The 25210-nt window shown below is 36.3% G+C and overlaps 2 protein-coding genes across 2 annotated transcripts in view; both read left to right on the plus strand.

The window, feature by feature from the left end:
• The window catches only part of LOC116895474 (vomeronasal type-2 receptor 1-like), a 30013-nt gene extending 15112 nt beyond the window's left edge, over positions 1-14901 (plus strand). The window contains 5 exon segments of the mRNA XM_032896734.1: positions 744-974; positions 13582-13705; positions 13960-14036; positions 14039-14135; positions 14138-14901. Of these exon segments, the coding sequence (XP_032752625.1) occupies positions 744-974; positions 13582-13705; positions 13960-14036; positions 14039-14135; positions 14138-14901 (1293 nt within the window).
• Positions 14902-23831: 8930 nt separating this feature from the next.
• LOC116895854 (vomeronasal type-2 receptor 1-like) lies at positions 23832-24386 on the plus strand. Its single transcript, XM_032896961.1, has one exon. It carries the CDS (start codon positions 23832-23834, stop codon positions 24384-24386), a length of 555 nt encoding a protein of 184 aa, XP_032752852.1.
• The last annotated feature ends 824 nt before the right edge of the window (positions 24387-25210 follow it).

Genomic DNA, 25210 nt, shown 5'->3' on the forward strand with positions numbered 1-25210 from the left:
CTTTCAGTTTCAGGGACTTCCTGTTGCTATTTTGAGTTGTTTACCTTACCACTTAAAGCACTATCCTGAAAGGATGAAATGTTTCAATTTGGGAGAAAACTGTAACACAATAGCAACATAAATTCTAATTTAAATTTTAGTACCTGATTGTCCAGTCTCTCTACTAGTTTGAAATTTTCAAAAGAAGGCAATAGTTGTGGACTTCTTTATCTTTTCAGAGGGAAAGTGGGGTAAAGGGTAAGGGGAATGAAAATATTTTAAATCTTCTCCTGTCTCTTGGTATGGCTATATTATACTGCTAAATATTAGCATAAGCTTAATATAAGTCTAACAAAAACATACAATTTTTATCCAGTGGCCAAAGTTAAGGAAAAAATAGGTAAAATAGAATTATACAAATTATTTAATCCGGCATGTCTAAAATTGCATTTACTCTGTTGTCATATTTTAATGTGTTATAATATTAAAATAATAATGGGAGAATATTAATTAGGTAGTTTCCATTCCTTTTACATCTTTATATTCCAGTTTGAATATTATAAGCACAGCACATCTCGATTTACCCAAACATGTTTTATGTTTGAATTGACATCAATGATGGGTAGATATCAGAGTGGTCAACAAAAACAGAGGTGGCAAAAAAAAATTACCGTGAATTACATATGACAAATCTTTATTTTCTAAGTAATTAAATACTTACAAATTGCTCCTTAGTTTCACTTTTTTCTTCCTCTTCCTATTAGCTAATGATTTATATTATGAGAATGGAATTTACTACCCATGATGGACGCAAAATAGAACTTGATAGAAGTGGAGACGTGAAAAATGGATATTATGATATTCTCAATTGGCAAATGGATGATGCTGGAGAAATTGCCTTTGTCAAGTTTGGAGAATACAAATTCACAAGTTCTAAATATGAACTTGTCCTTTCAAAGAACTCAACATTATTCTGGAACACTGAATCTTCAGAGGTTAGTTTGTTCAGCAAATGTTTTGTTTAAATATATAGAGAAAAGTGTATTTTTCAGGGACTAAATAAATACAAAATGCTTGAAATTTTTGCTATATTCAAAACCAATTTCCTTAGTGTAGCATGTTTTTCCATGTTTTTTATTTAGAATTTACAGAATCCATATTATACTAAAATACATGAGAACTTTAATTTAGTAGTGGATCAATATTTTGAAAATGTTTCAGTAGAATATAGTAGTTTTTATTTTTTGCATTAAAATTGGGGTTATAAGTTTTCATGGTTTTTGCATTTTAATTATTTAATAAGAATTTATTCAATCTATCAAATCTTTCTATTTTTTACTTTTTTTTACACCCCAACTGTAGTAACCCTCCACCATCTCCTCAACCCCATCCCCCACCTCATCAATTCCTTCTTCCTTTCTATTCAGAACAGGCCAAGCCTCCCATGGATCTATCAACTAAATATAGCAAATTAAGACTAAACACCTCCCCTTGTATTAAGGTTGTACAATGCCACCAACTCAGTATTAGGAAAAGAGTTCCAACAGTCAGAAACATCCTAACTCCTTCTGTTAATATCACAGATAGACCCAACTACATAACCATCAGAGATTTGCAGAGGGCCTAGGTCAGTCTCATGCAGGCTCCCTGGTTGTTGGTTCAGTCTCTGTGAAATCCTAGGTTAATTGATTCTGTGGGTTTTCTCATGGTGTCCTTGACCTTTCTGTCTCCTACAATCCTTTCTCTCTCCCTCTTCTACATGATTTCCCAATTCTACCTAATATTTGGCTGTGAGTCTCTGCATCTGTTTCCATCAATTGTTGGATGAAGGTTCTCTAATTAAAATGGGACCAGGCACCAATTTGAGTGTAGCAGAATATCCTTAGGCATTTTTTTCATTGACTTTCCCCCCTAGTTGTCTTTGATTCTATCCTAGGTGTCTGGGCCATCTAGCCTCTGGATCCTAGCCATTCTGACAGTGTCAGGTGTGGCCTTTTTCTTGCTGCATGAGTCTTAAACTCTTAGGCTGAGCCAGTCAATGGTTGGTCATTCCCACAGTTTCTGTGCAGTCATTCACTGAACACATCTTGCAGGCAAGACAAATTGTTCGTGAAAGGTTATGTGGCTGGGTTGGTATCCTAATCCCTCTGCTAGAAATCTTACAGGAGATGGCCAGTTAAGGCTCTGCTACGAGTCTTAGCTACAGTCACTGTCTTATACTCCTGTGAGCTGCCATTGCACCGTGTTTCTAGCTCATCCCAGATATGGCCTCAAATTCCCCTTGTCTCTCCTGTTTTTCTCACCCTCCATCCTCCTCCCTACTTCATCCCTCCTGTTCCCATCCCCATGTCCTCCACCAATAATGTCTATTCTACTTTTCCTTCCCAGGGAGATTCATACATAACCCCTTGAGCTCTTCTTGTTTCTTAGCTTCTTTGAGTCTGTGGATTGTAGCATTGTTATCATTTACTTTACAGCTAATATGTATTTACAAGTGAGTACATTCCATGTTTGTTTTTTTCTGGGTACAGGTTTCCACAGTCAGGATGATTTTTTTTCCAGTTCTATCCATTTGTCTGCCAATTTCATTATGCCATTGTTTTCATGGGCTGAATAATATGTTGTGTAAATGTACCACATTTTATTTATCTGTTCTGTGGTTTAGGGACATCCAGTTTCTGGCTATTTAAAACAAAAGCTGCTGTGAATATAGTTGAGCAGCATCCTTTGGGCATACGTCTGGGACTGATATAGCTGGATCTTCAGGTAGATTAGTTCCCAACTTCCTGGGAAACTGCCATGTTGATTTTCAAAGTAGTTGTACAAGTTTTCACTCCCTCTAGGAATGGAAGATTGTTTCACATTCTTGCCAATATGAGCTGTCTCTGTGTTTTTGAGGTTATTCATTCTGATGGGTAAGGTGGATCTAAAATTTTTAACTTGCTTTACACTGATAGCTAAAGATGTTGAACATTCTTTAAGTTTTTATTTGCTATTTGAAATTCCTCTGTTGAGAATTCTCTGTTTAGATTTGTACCCCAATTTAATTGGAGTATTAGGTATGGCGATGTCTAGTTTCTTGAGTTCCTTATGTATTTTGAAAAACAGCTCTCTGTCAGATGTGAGATTGGTCAAGATCTTTTCTCATTCTGTAGGCTGCAGCTTGTCTGAATGACAGCATTCTTTGTCACACAGGAACCTTTTGGTTTCATGAAGTTCCAGTTATTAATTGTCAGTCTTAGTGCCTGTCCTATTGGTGTTCTATTCAGAAAGTTGTGGCCTGTGTTAATGTATTTTGTGGCTATTCCCCATTTTTCCTTTCTATCAGGGTTAGTGTATCTGAATCAATGTTGAGGACTTCGATACAACAGGACTTCAGTTTTGTGTATTATGATAGATATGAACCTATTTGCATTCATCTACTTGCTGACATCCAGTTAGACAACCACTGTTTGTTGAGGATGCTTTTTTTTTCAATTGTACATTTTGGTTTCTTTGTTAAAAATCAGGTCCATAAGCATGTGGATTTAATTCTAGTTCTTAGATTCAATGCCATTTATTGACCTGTCTGTTGCTATGCCAATACCAGGTGGTTTTCATTAGTATAGCTTGATGGAAGAGCTTCAAATTAGGGGTGGGGATACCTCCAGAAGTTCTTTCATTGCACAGAAAGGACTGTAAAGAATTGTATTGGAAAACTGATGGGAATTGCATTGAATCTGTACATTGCTTTTGGTAAGATAGATATTTTTGCCATGTTATAGTTAGTCATGGATTCTTCTGATCCTTGAGCATGGGAAAACTTTCCATCTTCTCATATCTTCTTGAATTTCTTTCCTCAAAGACTTGAAATTCTTGTTATATAGGCCTTTCAGTTGATTAGCATTCCCACAAGATATTTTATATTGATTGTATCTATTATAAAGGGCAGTGTTTCCTGATTTCTTTCTCAGCCCTATTGTCAGTTCTTTAGAGGAGAACTAGTAATTTTTTTGAGTTACTCTTATATCCAGCAATGTTGCAGAAAACATTTATCAGCTAAAGGAGTTCTCTGGTAGAATATTTGTGGTCACTTATGTATACTATCATATCATTTCCAAATAGTGATACTTTGACGTCCCTCTTTCTAATTTGTAGTCCCTTGATCTCCTTTAGTTGTGTTATTGCTCTAGCTAGAACTTCAAGTCCTGTATGAATATGAATATATATATATATGTGTATATATATATATATATATATATATATATATATATATATAGAGAGAGAGAGAGAGAGAGAGAATTAAGAACCTTGTTTCAATCCCGATTTTAGTGGACAGTTTTGAATTCTGTACATGTAGTTTGATGTTGGTTGCTGGCTTTCTGGATATTGCATTTATTATGTTTAGGTATGTCTCTTTGTCACTGATCTCTCCAAGACTTTTATTATGATGGGGTGTTGAGTTTTGCCCTAAGTTTTTTTAGCATCTAATGAAATGATCATGTTGATTTTTTCTTTCCCTTTATTTATATAGTGATTACATTAACAGATTTTCATAAGTTAAAACATCCCTGTATCTCTAGATTGAAACCTGGCTGACCATGGTGGATAATCTTTTTATGGAAACATGGATTCTATGTATCATTTTTGCATCAGTGCTCAAGAGGCATATTGGTCTGTGTTTCTCTTTGTTGAGTCTTGCGGTGGTTTTTTTATCAGGGTGATTGTGGCCTCATAAAATGAATTTAGCAATGTTCCTTCTGTTTTTGTTTTGTGGAATAATTTGAGGAATATTAACATTAGCTCTTTTTTGAAAGTCTGGCAGAATTTTCTACTAAACCCTACTAGCCCTAAAGTAAATTTTTTTGATTGGTTAGAAGATTTTAACCACTGCATCTATATCCTTAGAGTTTTGGGGTCTTTTAAAATTTCTAAGTTGATTTTATTTAACTTTAGCAAGTGATAATTATAAAATAATACTTTTCCGATTTCTTTACATTTTCCAACTTTGTGGAATACAGATTTTTGAAAAAAGACCAAATCCTTTTTTAAATTTCCTTAGTATCTGTTGTTATGTCCCCCATTTCATTTCTTTCCATTTCATTTCATTTCATTTTCTATTTGATATTTTTTATTTATATTTCAAATGTTATACTCTTTTCCCCACACAACCACCTACCACTTCCCACCCCCCTGCCCTGATTTCCCCTATAATTCAGCGGTCCAACCTTGAGATCTTCTTCAATTTCTTTCTTCAGAGACTTGAAGTTCTTGTCATACAGAACTTTCACTTGCTTGGTTAGAGTCAGACCAAAGTACGTTATATTTTTTGTGACTATTGTGAAGAGTGTCATTTCCCTAATTTCTTTCTCAGCCTGTTCATCCTTTGAGTAGAGGAAAGCTACTAATTTGTTTGAGTTAATTTTATACCCAGCCACTTTGATGAAGTTGTTGCAGGCTCTGTAGTTCTCTGGTGGAATTTTTGGGGGTCACTTAAGTACACTATCATATCCTCTGCAGATAGTGATTTTTGACTTCTTCCTTTCCAATTTTTATCCCTTTAACCTCCTTTTGTTTCCTGATTGCACTGGTTAGGACTTTGAGTACTATATTGAATAAGTAGGAAGAAAGTGGGCAGCCTTGTCTAGTTCCTGATTTTAGTGTGATGTCTTCAAGTTTCTCTCCATTTAGTTTGATGTTGGGTACTGATTTGCTGTATATTGATTTTATTATGTTTAGGCATGGGCCTTGAATTTCTGATATTTCCAAGACTTTTACTCCTTTTCTTTTTTTTTTTTTTTTTTTTTTTGAGCTGGGTACCGAACCCAGGGCCTTGTGCTTGCTAGGCAAGCGCTCTACCACTGAGCTAAATCCCCAACTCCCAAGACTTTTAACATAAAGGAGTGTTGAATTTTGTCAAATGTTTTCTTGGCATCTAATGAGATGATCATGTGTTCTTTTTCTTTGAATTTGTTTATATAGCACATTACATTCATGGATTCCCATATACTGAACCATACCTGCATCCTTGGGATGAAGGCTATTTGATCATGATGGATAATCATTTTGATGTGTTCTTGGTTTCAGTTTGCAAGAGTTTGACTGAGTATTTTTGTATCAATATTCATAAGAGAAATTGATCTGAAGTTCTCTTTCTTTGTTTCTAAAATCAGGGTACTAGTATTTGTTTCCTTTAGTATAAGCATAATTGTGGCTTCATAGAATTCAGTTGTGTTCCTTTTGTTTCTATTTTGTTGAATATTTTGGAGAATATTGGTTGTAGGTCTTCTATGAAGGTCTAATAGAATTCTCCACTAAGCCATGTTGTCCTGGGCTCTTTTTGGTTGGAAGACTTTTAATAACTGCTTTTATTTCTTTAGGAGTTATGTGACTGTTTTGATGGTTTATCTGATCCTGATTTAACTTTGGTACCTGGTATCTGTCTAGAAAATTGTACATTTCATCCAGATTTTCCAGTTTTGTTGAATATGGACTTTTGTAGTAGGATCTTATGATTTTTTTGAATTTCCTCAGATTCTTTTGTTATGTCTCCATTTTCCTTTCTGATTTTGTTAATTTGGATATTGTCTCTATGCCCTCTGGTTAGTCTGACTAAGGGTTAATATATGTTGTTGATTTTCTCAAAGAAACAGCTCCTGGTTTAGCTGATTATATAGTTCTTTTTGTTTCTACTTGCTTGATTTCAGTTCTGAGTTTAAGTATTTCCTGATTTCTACTTCTCTTGGGTGCATTTGCTTTTCTTTGTTCTAGAGCTTTTAGGTGTGCCATCAAGCTGATAGTGTACGCTCTCTCCTGTTTCTTTTTGGAGGCACTCAGAGCTATGAGTTTTCCTCCTAACATTGCTTTCATTGTTTCCCATAAGTTTGGCTATGTTGTGCCTTCATTTTCATTAAATTCTAAAGTCTTCAATTTCTTTCTTTATTTCTTTTTTGACCATGTTATCATTGAGTAGAGTGTTGTTCAGCTTTCATGTGTATGTGGGCTTTCTTTTGTTTTTGTTGTTATTGAAGACCAGCCTTAGTCTGTGGTGATCTGATAGGATGCATGAGATTATTTCAATCTTTTTGTAACTGTTGAGGCCTGTTCTGTGACCAATTTTATGATCAGTTTTGGAGAAGGTACCATGAGGTGCTGAGAAGAAGGTATATATGTATTTTGTTTTAGGATGAAGTGTTCTATAGATATGTTAGATTCATTTAGTTCATATCTTCTGTAAGTTTCTATGTGTCTATGTTAAGTTTTTGTTTCTATGATTTGTCCATTGATGATAATTGGGTGTTAAAGTCTCCCACTGTTACTATGTGAGGTAGAATGTGTGCTTTGAGCTTTAGTAAGGTTTTTTTTTTAAATGGATGTAGTTGCCCTTGCATTTGGAGCATAGATATTTAGGATTGAGAGTTCATCTTGGTAGATTTTTCCTTTGATGAATATGAAGTGTTCTTCTTTATCTTTTTGATAACTTTTGGTTGAAAGTTGATTTTATTTGATATTAGCATGGTTACTCCAGCTTCATTTTTGGAACTATTTGCTTGGAAAATTGTTTTCTAGTTTTTTACTTTGAGATAGTGTCTGTTTTTGTCATTGAGGTATGATTGCTATAATTAGGAAAAGGCTGGGTCCTCTGTGCCTTTTCATTGGGGGAATTGAGTCCATTGATGTTAAGAAATATTAAGGAATAGTGATTATTATTTCCTGTTTTTTTGTTGTTGTTACAGGTGTAATTATGTTTATGTGGCTCTCTTCTTTTGGCTTTGTCATAAGAAGATTACTTTCTTGCTTTTTCTAGGGTGTAGTATTCCTCCTTATGTTGGAGTTTTCCATCTATTACTCTTTGTAGTGCTGGATCTGTGGAAAGATATTGTGTAAATTTGGTTTTGTCATGGAATATCTTGGTTTCTCAATCTATGTTAATTGAGAGTTTTGCTGGATATAGTAGCTTGCACAGGCATTTGTGTTCTAATAGGGTCTGTATGACATCTGCTCAGGATCTTCTGACTTTCATAGTCTCTGGTAAGAAGTCTGTTGTAATTCTGATAGGTCTGCCTTTATATGTTACTTGACCTTTTCCCCTTACCACTTTTAATATTCTTTCTTTTTAGTGTATTTGGTGTATTGCCTATTATGTGATGGGAGGAATTTCTTTTCTGGTCCAATCTATTTGGAGTTCTATAGACTTTTTGTATGTTGATGGGCATTTCTTTCTTTAGGTTAGGGAAGTTTTCTTCTGTGATATTGTTGAAGATATTTACTGGCCCTTTAAATTGGGAATCTTTGCTGACTTCTATACCTATTATCCTTATGTTTGATCTTCTCATTGTGTCCTGGATTTCCTGGATGTTTTGGCTTTGGAGTTGTTTTTTGCATTTCACATTTTCCTTGACTATTTTGTCAATGTTTTGTATGGTATCTTCTGTCCTTGAGATTCTTTCTTCTATCTCTTGTTTTCTATTGGTGATGCTTGCATTTATGACTCCTGATCTCTTTCCTAGGTTTTCTATCTCCAGGGTTGTTTCCCTTTGTGATTTCTTTATTGTTTCTATTTCCATTTTCAAATCCTGGATGGTTTTGTTCAATTCCTGTTTGCTTGTGTTTTCCTGTAATTCTTTAAATTCTTTAAGGGATTTTTGTGTTTCCTTTTTTTTTTTTTTTTTATTTATTTATTATATATCAGTACACTGTAGCTGTCCTCAGATACACCAGAAGAGGGCATCGGATCTCTTTACAGATGGTTGTGAGCCACCATGTGGTTGCTGGGAATTGAACTCAGGACCTCTGGAAGAGTAGTTGGGTGCTCTTAACCGCTGAGCCATCTCTCCAGCCCCTTGTGTTTCCTTTTTAAGGGCTTCTATTTGTTTTCCTGTGTTGTCCTGTATTTCTTTAAGGGAATTATTTCTGTCCTTCTTAAATTCCTCTATCATTATCAGGAGATGTGACTTTAAATCCATATCTTTTTTTCCCAGTGTGTTGGAATATTTAGTACTTGCTTTGGTTGGAGAACTGGGCTCTGATGATGTCAAGTAGTCTTACTTTCTGTTGCTGATGTTCCTGCCCTGGCCTCTTGCCATCAGGTTGTCTCTGGTGTTAGCTTATCATGCTGTCTCTGTCAATGGGTCTTCCTGTATGCCTGTTTGTCAGTACTAGTGGAGACCAGCTTTCTCCCAGTGGGATCTGGGTACAGAGAGCTGCGTCCCAGGTCCAGGAGGAAAGTGGAAGGATCCTTTCCCAGACTGCTCATGAGTTCCTGTGTCCAGAGGCCTCCAGGCATGTTCCTCTTGGGCCAGGAATGTGGGCAGAAATGGTGGTCTCACCTGTGCTCTCAGCATTGTTTGCAAGTTTGAGTCCTGCTCTCTTCCCAGGTATCTGGGTACAGAGAGTTGTGGGCTGAGTCTGCTCTGGGCACATGCAGAAACCACAAGGATCCTGTTCCAGACTGCTTCTGGGTTTCTTTGTCCTGAAGGTCCCAGCTGGGTCTCTTTGAACAGAATAGGTGGCCTTACCTCTGCTGTCAGGTGTGTTAGCACTCTGGTAACTGGCTTTCAGTTCTGGGTCTGGCAGAGATTAGAAGGATCCTGTCCCAGAGTCCTCATTGGTTCCTGTGTCCAGATGGCTCCAGGCAGGTTCCTCTTGGTCCAGGAATGTGAGCAGAAGTGGTGGTCTCCCCTGTGTTCTCAGAATTGTTCACACTTCTGAGAGTCCTATGCTCTCTCCAGGGGATCTGCGTACAGAGAGTTGTGGAACCAGGTTAGCTCTGGGCACATGCAGAACCCAGAAGGATCCTGTCCCAGACTGCTACTGGGTTCCTGTGTCCTGAAGGTCCCAGGTGTGTCCCTGGGAGCAGAAGTAGTGGTCTTACCTCTGCTCTCAGCCCTGTCAGAACTCCTGGCCACTGGCTTTTAGCTCTGGGCACAGGCAGAGATTAGAAGAATCCTTTCCTTGACTGCTCCTAGGTTCCTGTGTCCAGAGGGCTCCAAGCAGGTTCCTCTTGGGTCAGGAATGTAAGCAGAAGTGGTGGTCTTCCCTGTGGTATCAGGATTTTCTGCACTTCTTGTCCCCCTTTTCATTTTTTTTTGTAATTTGTATATTCTCTCTGCCTTATAGTGAGTTTAGGTAAAGGTTTGTCTTTCTTGTTGATTTACTCATTGAACTAACTCTTTGTTTCATTGATTTTTTGTATTGTTGTGTTTGTTTCTATTTTATTGATATCAGTCCAGAGTTTGATTATTTTCTGCCATTTACTCCTCCTGTGTGAATGCCCATGTATTTGGGGTGTCAATGTTCAGAATGGTTTTCATATAATGAACTATATTGACTTCCCTGGAATGAAGCCTACTTCATCACGGTGGATGATGTTTTTGATGGGTTGCTGGATTTGGTTCCCAAGTATTTTATTGAGTAATTTTTCATATGAGAAATTGGTTTGGAGCTCATTTTCTTTATCAAGTTTCTGTGTGGTTTAAGTATCAAGGTAACTGTGGCTTCATAGAATGTGTTTGGCATTGTGCCTTCATTCTCTATTTTGTGGAATAATTTGAAGAGTATTGGCATTAACTTTTATTTGAAATTCTGATAGAATTCTACACTAGAATTCTGGCCCCAGGGTTATTTTGTTGCTGTTGTTGGGAGACTTTTCATGTCTGCTTCTATTTCTTTAAGGGTTATATGGTTGTTTACGTTGTTTACCTGATCTTGATTTTACATTGACAAGTAGTATCTGTCTAGAAAACCTTTAACTTCATTAAGATTTTCCAATTTTGTAGAATACAGGCTTTTGGATTAAGACCTAATGATTCTTTGAATTTCCTTTACGTTGTTTACCTGATCTTGATTTTACATTGACAAGTAGTATCTGTCTAGAAAACCTTTAACTTCATTAAGATTTTCCAATTTTGTAGAATACAGGCTTTTGGATTAAGACCTAATGATTCTTTGAATTTCCTCATTGTCTGTTGTTATGTCTTCTTTTTTAATTTCTGATTTTGTTTATTTGGACACTGTCTCTTTGTCTAGTTTTTGGCAAGTTTGGTAAAGGGTTTGTCAATCTTGTCGATTTTCTTAAAAAAACAGCTCTTCGTTTTGTTGATTCTTTGTATTGATTTCTTTGTTTCTACCTGACTGATTTCAGCCCTGATATTGATAATTTTCTGCCTTGTACATCTCTTTGCTTTGCTTGCTTCTTTCTTTTCTAGAACTTTGAGGTATACTTTTAAATTGCTGGTATGAGACTTTTCTAATTTCTTTATGGAGCCATGTAGTGCTATGAACTTTCCTCTTATCACTACTTACATTGTATCCCATTAATTTGGGTATGTTGAGCCTTCCTTTTCATTGAATTCTAAAAGTCTTTAATTTCTTCCTCTATTTCTTTTCTGACCCTGAGATCATTGAGTAGAGTTATTCAATTTCCATGAGTGTTTAGGCTTTCTGGCATTTCTGTTGTTGAAGCCCAGCTTTACTTCATGGTGATCTGATAAGACACAAACAGTTACTTTAAATTTCTTCTATATGTTGATGTTTGCTTTGTGACTGACTATATAATCAAGTTTGGATCAAGTTGCTGAGAATAATATATATTCTTTTGTATTTTATACTCTATAAATGTCTGTTAGGTCCATTTGATTCATAATGTCTGTTAGCTTCATTATTTTTCTGTTAGTTTTTGTCTGGATGACCTGTGAATTGCTAAACATGTGGTGTTGAAGTCTCCCACTTTTAATGTATGGGGTTGGATGTGCGATTTAAGCTTTAGCAATGTTTCCACACAATTATGGGTGTCCTTGTGTTTGGGCAAGATATTCAGAATTGAGCCATCATCATATTTCCTTTAATTAATATGAAGTACCCTTCCCCTTCTCTTTTTTATTAATTTAGGTTGAAAGTCTATTTAATTAGGTATTGATGGAACATGCTTTTATGTTTGTTTGCTTGGAAAACTTCTTTTTAGGCCTTTACTCTGAGGTAATGGTTATCTTTATTGCTGAAGTGTGTTTTTTGTGTGCAGCAGAATGATGGATCCTGTTTTTGTGTCCACATTGTTAGCCTGTGTCTTTTTATTGGGGAATTGAATCTATTGGTGTTAAGAGATATTAATGACCAGTGATAGGTAATTTCTGTTATTTTGCTGTTGGTATTTTGTGTGTGTGTGTGTGTGTGTGTGTGTGTGTGTGTGTGTGTGTGTATGTACTTTCTTTGTTTTTGTTTTTGCTAGTATGGAATTTTTTTATTCTGGTTTACTTGGATGTGGTTATCCTTCTTATGTTGGAGTATATTATTTGAGTTTGGATTGTTCTTGAAATATCATGTTTTCTCCATCAATAATAAGGGTAGTATATGTTCAGGTGCTGATTTCTGACCTTATCTATGTTGGATGGATGCTTTTCCTTTACATTCTGTTTCTTTTCTGACCATTCGGCTTGAGTAGCTTGTGGATGTGGTGGTCAGAGTGTCTTTATATCTAATAGTGATTGTGTCTCCACTGAGATTTTGGTGGCCCATATGACCTCTGGGGTTTTCTGTTTTAAATTCCTGTTGCCTCTGGAGTTCTGGGAACTGGATGACCTCTGGGATTCTGGATACTGATGTGGCCTTTTGGGTTCTTGGTACCTTGGTTGCTGAGGTTCCCAATACTATCATGCATCTGGTAGGGTGAGAAACTTCTGCCAAGATTTATGGTCAGGATGTGGAATTTGGGGACAGGGCAAATTAGAGTTATAGTTATATAATTATTTTGTTTATATTAATTCAAACAAACTTAAAGTTTATCAATAGCAGCAAAATGTGTTTTATGCCTTTAGTGGTTTATGATTTTGAAGGCTTAATTTTCTATGTTTTTGTTTCATTAGGTTTATTATTTCTTTGCTTTTTTGTTTTGTTTTGTTTAGTTCTCTGGTTTTGTTTTTGTTCTTTTTTGAGATGTCACTATACCTGGCTCACAAAACATATTTTTAAAGGTACTGAAGATAATTATCTATCCAGGTTAATATGTAAATGCCCAGCTCATTCTGGATTTCAAGGCACACATGCGTTTAGAGTTAAAAACTTAAAGAGGTTATTACTAAAATTTCTAAATGTGGCTAGCAAGAAAACATCCCAAATTATGCCTTCTCTACATTATATTTTACCTTCATAGTTTACATGTAACAACCTACTTATTTTTCTTCCTTTTTGCTAGCTACTTAGGATAGTTGTCTAAGTATGATAAAAATACTTTTGGATGTCTTTGATGAAAAGAAATATCTTTCAGAAGCTGAAGATGATTATTGTGGTCTTAGGTCTCATCAAACCAGGAACAGACTGAGCAAAAGTATCTGATCCACAGCGTTTCACGTCATATAGTTAGGTCTTGATCACCAAGATGACAAAGAATTGTCATTACAGTTAGTTCAGCATTTCTAGAGTCAATCACAAGATTGTTTTTTAGCAAAAGTTCTTTCTGCAATCTTCATATTGCCATATGTTATTTGCTTTCTATGCTTAGTATCCTGGGCTCACTGCCTTTATAAATATAATACACATCTCCAGGTAAATACAAACTAGAACTTTCTCCATTTCACAATGGTAAAGTCTCAAGGGCTTGTTTTAATGGAATGTCTTTGTCTTTCCTAGCTTCCAGATTCATTCTGTACCAAACCATGTCCTCCAGGGACCCGGAAGGGGATTCGCCAGGGGAAACCCACATGTTGCTTTGATTGCATCCCATGTGCTGATGGATATGTGTCAGAGAAACCAGGTAGAAACGGTCACTTCTTTTTAGTAGTAATTCAATTAGATTAAACATTTACTGTTAAACTAAAAACAACTCCTAATCTATCACAGAATCTGTAGGCATCAAAGCCATCTTTCCAGTACTAAATATAAGATATTATATTTATTTTATAACAGATTTCTACTAAATATTGCTCGGGTTTTTAACTTCCCTTGACTGTTTATAGCTAAAAATGACAACTTGTTCCTTTGAAGTGAATTCTCTGTTTTTCTCAATAGGTCAAAGGGAATGTGATCCATGCAGTGAAGATGACTGGTCCAATGCAGAGAAGAGCAATGTGCCAAAGTTTGTGGAATTTTCTTCTCTTATGAGGAGGCCCTGGGTTCCGCCTCGCCATCCCTTTCCATATTTAGGGCACTTGTGTCAGTAACCGTTGTGTATGTAATCCACAGACACCTCCATTGGTGAAAGCCAATGACGGGGAGCTGGAGATGTCTCTGGTTATCACAAATCTATGCTGTTCATAGAGCCAAACCATAACTATCCTGCTCCCTACCAGGTTTGGCACGGATTTTTTTGTCTGTCTTCCACTTGGAAAGACTATTTCACTCTTTTTTGCCTACAGGATTTCCAAATCTAAAACCCAGCTTATATCCATGCATCCTATTTTTCGTAAGCTCATTGTGTTGATCTGTGTTGTAGGGGAGATTGGTGTATGCACAGCTTACTTGGTGTTGGAGCCTCCAAGGATGTTCAAGAACATTGAACCTCAGAATGTAAAGATCATCTTTGAATGCAATGAAGGTTCTACAGAGTTTCTTTACTCTATATTTGGGTTTAATGTCCTTCTGGCTCTGCTGTGTTTTCTCACAACCTTTGTGGCTCGCCAGCTGCCAGATAACTATTACGAAGGGAAATGTATCACTTTTGGGATGCTGGTCTTTTTCATTGTCTGGATCTCTTTTGTCCCTGCTTACTTGAGCACCAAAGGCAAATTCAAAGTGGCTGTGGAAATATTTGCCATTTTGGCATCCAGCTATGGCTTGTTGGGCTGTGTATTTCTTCCCAAGTGTTTCATTATTTTGCTGAGGCCAAAGAGGAACACGGATGAAACTGTTGGTGGAAGAGTCCCAACTCTTGACAAGAGCATCCAGTTGACCTCAGCTTCTGTGAGTAGTGAGCTTAACAACACCGCAGAGTCGATTGTTCTGGACGAGTAGAGCTGTGAGATCCAAGTGACCAGCAAAGCTTGATGATTTCTATAGAAGAATAAGTTGGAAAGTGTCAGTTTAAAAACATTCCTCTGAAAAAAACAAAAAAAAATCCCATGAATACTTGAGATGACAGCATAGCAGTTAATATATTTTGTAGTAAAAACCTTCAATTCAGAGAACGCTAATATTTTTAACAGAACAAGTAATATGATATTAGATTTTGGGAGAAATGCAGTGATATGTGCCATGCCATTATGCAGAGTTAAGTAGAATTTACTTTCCCTTGTTGAAATGTTATAAAGTGTTTCCACTCTCATATTCCTCTAGACACATGGTATATAAATGTGGATAGATTGTAGATAGACAGTTGATATGATTAATGGATGATAAACAGAGAAGACAGATAATAAATGGATAATTAGACAGACAGATAGATGAATCAAGTGAAAATGCAATTTGTGGAAATACTGACCAATCAAAACTACAAGTGAGTATCCGAGTTGAGAATGCTAAGAAGAATAGAAAGGACTCTGTCTTTGAAAGAGCCCACTGATGTTTCTGAATATCAGTCAATCAACTGGATATATTTATCCAGCCATGTAAGAACAAAACATGATATGAGTTTGAGTAGCTTAGCAGAATCACTTGGGAACTTATTTACTGTTTTTTTACAGATTGATCAGTCCAGAAAAGATAAAAAGAGCTTCCTACAATTTAAATTTGTTTATATCAAAGGAGAGTAAGTATCAAAAGTACAAAAGTAAAATGTCTTATACATGTTAGTGTCAAAATGTATACCAGTGTTTTCTGGACAAACATCTAGTCACTCGCTCATCCCCCAATACTTCCCTAGTCTTCTTCATCACAGCTCTTATAATCAGTAGATGAGAATTTGTACAACAGTTTGAAGAACAGGGACATTGATTTCTTTGGTTGTTTCTTAATTTCATTCACTGATGTGATTATTTACATTGATATACTCTGAGAAAGAGAGGATAGAATTTTAAGTGTAGAATAACAAATGGGTGAAAATCTGGAAGCTTCTCTGTTTTAGTCAGGCACATAGCTGGAGCAACCTCAGTGCTCTGTCTTGAGGTTAAAAATAAGACGGGCTGACTTAGGTCAAAAAATTTGTTTATAAACTCAGAAAATTTCAATATTCATTTCTTTTCTGAGAGATTGATAATTGAACTTACGGACTATAGATAGAGTAGTCCAGAAGACTCTTTGTTTAATATCAAAGACTTCATTACCTCCTCATAGTACAATGTTGTAAAACTGTCTGATCTGACACAAGATTTTTTTTTTTCATTTCTACTCCTGATTAACAATGGGTTCTATAGCAAAATGTCAATTAGACCCCTGTATATAAAAGAGCTGTTTTCTTGTGAAACTCTTAGAATATAATTTTTATCTAAAATAGACTCAAGCTACCAGTTGGTGATTAACTACATGCACATTATTATACAAGAGGCCTATTATACTTAAAATAAAAATATCTTCTTGTGAAAATGGTTGCCTAATTTATAGTGGTATTTTATTCTTTGTAATCAATGACTTACCAAATACTAAACTATATCTTGCGACATTAAAGGTATATTGTCTTTGGCAAAACATTCTATGTAGACATGTTTTCTTATAAAAGAACCTCAGAATTTGGGGGTGTGTGAAATTCCTTGCTTTGTATGAAACCTGGCTTAGACATTTCACTGGGCATTGGGAGCAGATTAGAATTAATTTCAGTGCATTGCATCAAAATTTTGGGGTTGCTGTTTTCAGAAGTAGCGTGAAGATTAGTCACATGACAAACAAAATGGTAAAACATCTTTCTTAGGGCTGACCAAATATAGGCAGGATAGACTATTTGTTTTCTATTGCTCTATTTTGTTTGAGTTACTTAAATACATGAGACTAAGTTCATGTTACTTAATTTTTTGGCTAATTCTATGGTAGTTAATTCTTGAAGGAAAATTCCCAATAAGAAACAAATATGCTAACAGAAGGGGTTCATCTCAGATGAACCTCCTAGAAACATCCCTAGTCTCATTTCTTTTATGCTTCTCACTTCCTGATGGCTCTCCATCTTCAATGGAAACAACAGCTGAAATATCCAGACATTAAAAGACCCTCCAAACTGCTTCCTGTTTTCCACAGTTTCTCCCTTCATACCCAAAACCATTTCACACAACCTAGATCCACTTCTATAACTCTCAAACACTCCTGTCATTTACCTATTTCCTAGTTTTTTATCTGTTGTAGTTAAAAAACAGTAACTAAAGGCAACTTTGGGTGGATGGGACTTATTTCATATGCAAACCCCTGGACACACTCCATCACTGAGGAGTAGAAAGCTCAGGGCAGGAACTCACAGTATGAAGTGCTATAGAGGTCACAAAGGAGCTCTGTTTACTGGCTTGCTTATACTTGCTCAGCTTGCTTTCTTAAATAACCCAGGACCACATGCTCAGGGCACCACCACCCATAGCGGGCTGGACCCTCCCACATTAATCATGAAAATGCCCCACAGATATGGCCACGTGCCAATTTGCTTAAAGAAATTCATCAAAGTTCTCTCTTATGAGTGACTATTTTATGCCATGTTGGTAAAAACTAACCAGTAAAGTTGGTTCCACATTGTTCATATTTTAATAGTCTAACAATATTCAACCATGCACACATAAGTTCTTGAGAGCTTAGGGTGTACCAGATTTGTTATCCTGCACAGGAGATGTTCAAAGAAAAGACACTGTCCTTACACTTCTTGTCTCTTACATTATTTTAGCATAATAAACAATAAACTAAAAATTACTCTAGGTGTTATACAGCTATGAATATAGTAAAGTATACAAAAAATCCACTGCCAAGAAAGGCTTTGTGGAAGATATGATGAACAGATTCCTAACAGAAAGGAAGGACTAGACACACAACAGAAGGCTGAAATGATACAAGTGTTCTACCTTGCTTAGTGCTTCTAGCACCATAAATACCAGCAGTGACAACCTTTTGTTATTATTTTTTTAATGCTATTCCTCTGTCGCTTTCTATATCTCTGGACATTTTCTGCATTTTACTAGGATGGTGTTCTCTCATTTTCTGGCACCATCACTATATTTGGAATTGTTTTGTGAAACTCACTTAAGTTTGTCTGTCTATTCATCTGTCTATCTTTATAAGCTTATCACCTAAAACATACCTTGCACAAAAATGATGCTCCATATTTTAATGGATTAAGAAAAGGTATGAAAATGGCCAACCACTCACTTCTCAAAGCTCAGATGCAATGTGTCAAAAGAAAATGTGGATGAAAGTTTTGATATTGACAGAGCAGCAAGGGTGGATAAGGTGGAAGGCATCTTTGAGGAAACACTACATTTCCAAGATAGTGCGATCAGCAAGAATATCACATGGGAAGGCCGATGGAGACTGGGACTGGAAAAAAGTAGGCGTTAAGTTGAAATAGAGGAAATTTTGAAAAGATATTTCACATCATTCAAGTATTTTCCCATCAAATTTTTCTTTGAAATTGGGGATAGTTTCTCTTTCCTTCTCAACCTTCATTCTCCTCCCATTGATAGCCATTGAGAACAGGATGTGTGTAAGCATCTAAGATCAAAATATGTTACCATTAAGATAGAATCATTAACCATGTCTGCAAAATTCTTTATGAGATTCAGCTTTTAACATTTCAGAAGATTATAATTATCCCCTGACACTTTTGGAAACATATTTGGATACAAATGTCACAATATAAAAGTTGGTATAAACTGCATATATTTCTGTAGAATAACTGATGGAACAAATATGTAAATCTCAGCTCTTCACAGATGAGCATCTCATGCTAGCCCTCTATGTGTGCCACTGGCCAAGGGCCTTTCCTGGCTGGGTCCCTCCAGGCAGCTATGGAGGATGTAGCTCTTTTCTATCTGCCTAGTTTCTGCCTCCTCACTGTGCCCTACGACTTCAGAGGCTTTATGATGGTTAATGCTCTCAACTTGACAGACTCTAGGATAATCCCTGGGCATACCTGTAGCAGATTATTTTTACTGCACTTATTGAGATGAGAGGTTCCATTCACCACAGATCGTAGCATTACCTGATGGGGATCTCAGATCATATGAAATGGGAAGAGTGAATATGATAAAAACCAGCATTACTTTATAGGTTTTTACATTACAATCTTATTTCAAGTGCATTTTTGGCTCCTCATTGCTAATACCGTTGATCCTGTTCATATGTAACTACCAAGCATGTTCCCCAGTAGATGTTATTCTGTGCCATCACCCTGAGTATGGCGTTTAATACTTTTAGAGAATAGAATATATTTAAATAATTTTCTCTTTCCTTTTCTGCTTCAAAACCCTCTCATGTATCCCTCCACCTTTTCATTTTTTGAAATCCATGGAACCTTTTAAAAATTATTTTTACATTAACATTTGCATATATCAGTGCGTGTGTGTGTGTGTGTGTGTGTGTGTGTGTGTGTGTGACACATAGATAAGTCAGCTAATTCTGTATAATGTTACCTATATGTATGTTTTCAGGGCTGTACATTTGATACTGGCTAAATAACAGTTATATTTTTTTTTTTCTGTGAAAGATTATTTCTGTTCTTGCTCTGAGCGTAGTTTCCTGGAGATGGTTTTTGACATACACTTCAAAGTAAAGCCTAGCATGTTATTTGTGCCAATACACTTACTCAGTGGTTCTGTTATTCTGTTATTGTTTTGGAGTATTGTACTTCAAGTATAGCCATTGGCTACTTGAAAATGAGCCAGGCTATCTGCAGCTAGAAGTTGTTTGACATGCACAGTTCCGTCCCTGATATTATCATCAGTTTTTCGCACACTTGAGAACAGCCTAAGACCATTCTATAGATCACTGTGTTCCTCAGGAGGAAGAAAAGTTTTATAGAAATATAAAAATTAAATCCCTGTGGTAAAGCTTTACTAATTTCCATGGCTCTGAGGAACTTGAGTCTTTTGACATAACTATTCTTATGTCAATATTACACATTCACTCTGGACTTTTCATCCACTCCCCACTCAAGCCTAGGGAGAAAAAGCACAATAGAGGTTCTTCTGATACTGACATTCAAATCTAAAATGTCTTGGGACTTCACCATACTGGAGAAGATGGGAAAGAGAAAATCAGATCAAATTCATATTCAAAAATGACTATGCTGATTTAGAGACATTTTATGTTGCTAGCAATGGAAATGAAGGATTTATGAACTGGAAATTGGGGGAGGTGCTTTGTATTTCTTGGACTGTAAAATATTAAATTATTTCATCCTTCATCTTAAGGATTTTTTAGTCACTCAAGTGTCGACTTGAATTATTCTCACCCCATATGAAATTTCAGACACACACGAACACGCAAACATAAAACCACACACACCCCTACCTAGGTGGATAGATTGTGGCAAGAAGAGCTTTGAGAGAAAGTTTCTTATTATTAGAATGAACACAGCATAGTATCTTTTTTAAGTAGAAATAAATTCATATATCTTATATGTTGTAATTATCTTAATATTAGTTATTATTTGTTATCTCTTATTGAAATTAACTCATAATTTACACTTATTACCAGTACATATACATGGACAAAACAAAGAATACTTCCAAGGTTTGTGGAACATTGGGATTTTGGAACATATCCTCCTGTAAATTTTTATTTTAAAATACACACTGAGTGTGAGCTTCACTAAGTTGGGTTTTTCCTTAGTTCAGATTTTGTATTTCTTTGATTGTAAAATATTAAATTATTTCAACCTTAATTTTAAGGTTATTTGTTTATTCCAGTTAATTTACATGCTGTGAATTACTGTGGACCATCTGTATCATATTTTACATATGTAACACTAGGAAGTCACTATACTTCTTTTGCATTTCTGTTTTAGTACAAAATCTATATAAGAAAATGAAGTTAATCTCCAGTAGGTTATAAAACATTGCTGTTTATAAACAAAGAGAAAAATCTCTCTTAAAATATTCAAGTATCTGTTTGAAGAAAAAACAAACCATCAAGCCATCATTAACATTCAGGTAGAAGCCTACACCCTCCCTTCTATCTAATTTAAGGAGACATAAAAAATAGCATTCTAAATGGGCTTTTAAAAGCCTCTTATACAAATCAAAAGTGACTTAGAAACTACCTGTCAAGATATACCTAAAGGTACAATAATGGCACACACACGTTCAGATAACCAACAGCTGTGTATTTCCACTTAGGCCTCACTCGACAGTGTTGAAAGAATGCCTTATACTACAAATCTACACAAGAGTTCAGGGCTAATGAGATCTGGAAAAGAATATACTATCACCTCTTTGCTAGACCTACATAATGCCTTACTGTATTTTAAATGTAATCCTTATACCCATAGATAAGTGTACCTCTCATCTAAGAAGGTTGTCCTTAGAGCAAGTGGAAGCAATAAAAAAATTGGACACAACACAGAGATCAATCTATTGTAAGAACCTCAAACCCAATGCATATCTATATCTATATCTATATCTGTATCTGTATCTGTATCTATATCTATATCTATATCTATATATCTATATATCTATACACACAGACACATATATGTATATGTATATACATATATGTACATATATACACACATATATAATGTGTGTGTCTGTGTGTGTATGTAATTATAATCATATATAATAAAACACGTAAATATATACATTTTCTTTATACATTGCTCTATTGCTGGGCAACTAGGTTGGCTTCATTTGTTATTATTAACAATGATAAAATAAAGACTAATATTCAAGGCTCTGTGGTATGTTGACTTGGAGTATTTTGAATAAATATCCAGGAGTGGCATAGCTAGATCATATGGTTGGTTAGTATGTTATTATTTTTGGATAGGCCTCATCATGATTTGCATAGCTGCAGAACTCCAACCAACAGCCTACTTAGTCTATTTCTATGCCATTCTTTGTTGTTTTCTTTTCTAATGACTTTCATTCTGATTGGGCTAATGAAATTTCCTCTTTTTTTTTAATAGGCAAACACTTGTTATTTTAATTTTAACATTTAAATTAATTAAATTGGTCTTGATTCAATTTTAATATTTGTCCTTTGACCTCTTTATTAATTAATTTATTTTTTATTTATGTACTTTACATCCTTCTCACTGCCCCCATTCTGCTCACCACCTCCAACAATCCTTCCTCTGTCTTCTCTCCATTTTGTTCTGAGTAGGTGGGGGTTCCCTTTAAGAGATGTATCCATTTCCTCTTTAAAGGCCTCTATTAACTCCATAAGATTGGAGTTAGGGTCTTTTTCTTGTGGCTTGCTTGTGTTCGAATATCCAGGGCTTGCTGTCATATTGCCCTTGCTCTTGTTGATGGTGTTCTTTTGAGGACCTTTTGCCATCTGGGTGGTTTTGGTCTCTGTATGCTCTTCTTATAGTAAGTATTGGGAGTGGTTGAACCTCAGTGGTTCTGGTGTGGCAGGCCTCTGATGGGTATCATTGGCCTGTATGGTTCTAGTACTCTAGTACTCTATGCTTCAGGATGCACATGTCTGGTGAAGGTGGGAGGAAATACGGCAGGAGAATGGATGTCCCACTTGGATGGCAGGCTGCTCAGGGAAGCTTGGCTAGGCCTAGAGGGCTCAGAGGGCTGCTCCGTTGGGTGAAGGAAGGGAAGCTTAACTGTGTGACTCAGAAGTCTGATGGAGGTGGAGAAGAGGTGGTGTGAGAATGAACTAATGAAATTTCAACGTAGTTTTAAATTATAATTTTCTTTCCACTAGCGGAGGTGGATTTTTTTTTTTATATTTATTGGCAATTTGTTTCACTTTTTGGACTGTGCCTTTCAAGTAATTCAACCCATTTGTTGGCTGTGTTGTTTGATTTCTTATTTTATATTTTGGTTCTGTTCATACCTTACAAATCATTCTCTGTCAAGTATTCACGTTTTCCTTCAGCCTCTATTCTAAACTTTGCCTCCCTATTCCCTCCCAAGGGTATTCTTGTTCCCCTTTTAAAGAAGGAGTGAAACATTCACATTTTGGTCATCCTTCTTGAGTTTCATGTGTTTGGTGCATCTAGGGTAATTCGAGCATTTGGGCTAATATCCACAGAGCCTGCCCCACATGTGGCCCATACATACTTTATAACCCAGAACGCAGATTATGTGCTCAGCGAAATAAAATTTACTACCCATGATGGAAGCCAAATAGAGCTTGATAGATATGGAGATACAGAAGATGGATATTATGATATCCTCAATTGGCATGAGGATAATGCTGGAGAAATCTCCTTTTTCAAGGATGGAGAATACAAATTCACAAGTTCAAAATATGAAATTCTTCTTTCAAAGAACTAAATGTTATTTTGGAACACTAAATCCTCAAGGGCTATTTGGTCTGACATATTTTTGTTTTTGAATTTGGGTTTTTTTTTGATATTTTTTATTCACATTTCAAATGTTATGACCTTTTATGTTTTCCTGTTTATATACCCCCTAGCCCATAGTCACTCCCACTTTTTCTTTGCATGTGTCTCCTCTCTTTCCTGCTCCCCCACCCTTATACTCCCCTACACTGGAGGATCCAGCTTTGGCAGGACCAATGGCTTCTCCTCCCATTGGTGCCCAACAGCAATCCTCAGCTGCATATGCAGATGGAGCCATGGATTTGTCCATGTGTATTCTTTGGGTGGCAGTTTAGTCTCTGAGAGCTCTGGTTGCTTGAGCTCACTGTTCTTATGGGGTTGCAAATCACTTCAGCTTCTTCAATCCTTTCCTTAACTCTACTGATGGAGACCCATGTTCTCAGTTCAATGGTGGGCTGATAGCATTTGCCTCTGTATTTGTGATGCTCTGGCAGGGCCTCTCAGGAGACAGCTAGATAAGGCTCCAGTCAGCATGCACTTCTTGGTATCAGCAATATTATTTGGGTTAAGTAGCTGTATGTATATGGGCTGGATCTGCAAGTTGTTGTTCACAGGCAAGTCATGCAACTGGACCTGCATGGCCCTTCGGGTCACTCTGGCAGTGGAATTTTGCCTTTGTCTGTCTTCCATTCTTGGAAAGACTATTTCACTCTATTTTGCCTGCAGGGTTTACAAATCCAAAACCTGGCTTATATCCGTGCACCCCATTTTCCATAAACTCATTGTGCTGATTTCTGTTGTAGGGGAGATTGGTGTATACACAGCTTATTTGATGCTGAAGCCTCTGAGGATGTTCAAGGACATTGAACCTCAGAAGGTAAAGAGCATCATTGAATGCAATGAAGGTTCTGTAGAGTTTCTTTGCTCCATTTTTGGGTTTGATGTCCTTCTGGCTCTGCTGTGTTTCCTTGCAGCCTTTGTGGCTCGCAAGCTGCCAGATAACTATTACGAAGGGAAATGTATCACTTTTGGGATGCTGGTCTTTTTCGTTGCCTGGATATATTTTGTCCCTGCTTACTTGAGCACCAAAGGCAAATTCAAAGTGGCTGTGGAAATATTTATTATTTTCGTGCTGTGATTTACTGTCAATCATCTGTATCACGTTTTGCATTTCTGTTATATTTAATACGATAGACACTTCTGTGATATGAAGTCTATGAAAGAAAATAAATTTCTTTTCCAGCAGGTTTTTAATCATTGATATTTATGAAGGAGATAGAAAACATCTCTAAAAATACTTGTGTATAGCAAAAAGAAAAAAAGAAAAAAATGAGGCCATTAGGATCATTCATACATAAGTCTGCAACATCCCCAATATCTCTACTTTAAAGAAACATCATGAAAAAATAACATTTAAAATGTGTTTTCAGAAGCCTTTTCTATGAGTGAAAAATAGAAACTACACATCAAGATATACCTAAATTTGCAATAATGGCATTCACATGTTGGTTGTAGTCAACGGCTGTCTATTTTGATTAAAGTTTCACTCAACAGAGTGAAAGGATACCTGGTACTAGAAATCTAGCCAATTTTCAGGGCTAGTGAAATCATGAACCGCAAGAAGGAATGAATATACTATCACCTCTTTACTAGACCTGCCTAATGCCTTACTGTATTCTAGAACTTATCCTCGTAACCACAGACTAATACAAACTAATTTGCTGGTAGGGCCTCTCAGAGCACCACCATGCCAGGCTCCTGTCAGTAAACACATCATAGCATCAGTAATAATGTCAGGCCTTGGTGCCTCCCCATGAGATAAAGCCCAATTTGAGCTGGTCAGTAGACTAAGTTTCCTTCAGCCCTTTCTCTCTTTTTGTCTCTGAACTTCTTTTAGATAGGAACAATTCTGGGTTAGACAATTTGACTGTGAGTTGGTAATTCCATTCCTCCACTTGAGGC

This window comes from Rattus rattus, chromosome 3 (assembly GCF_011064425.1).
Source record: "Rattus rattus isolate New Zealand chromosome 3, Rrattus_CSIRO_v1, whole genome shotgun sequence".
Classification (NCBI taxonomy): domain Eukaryota; kingdom Metazoa; phylum Chordata; class Mammalia; order Rodentia; family Muridae; genus Rattus; species Rattus rattus.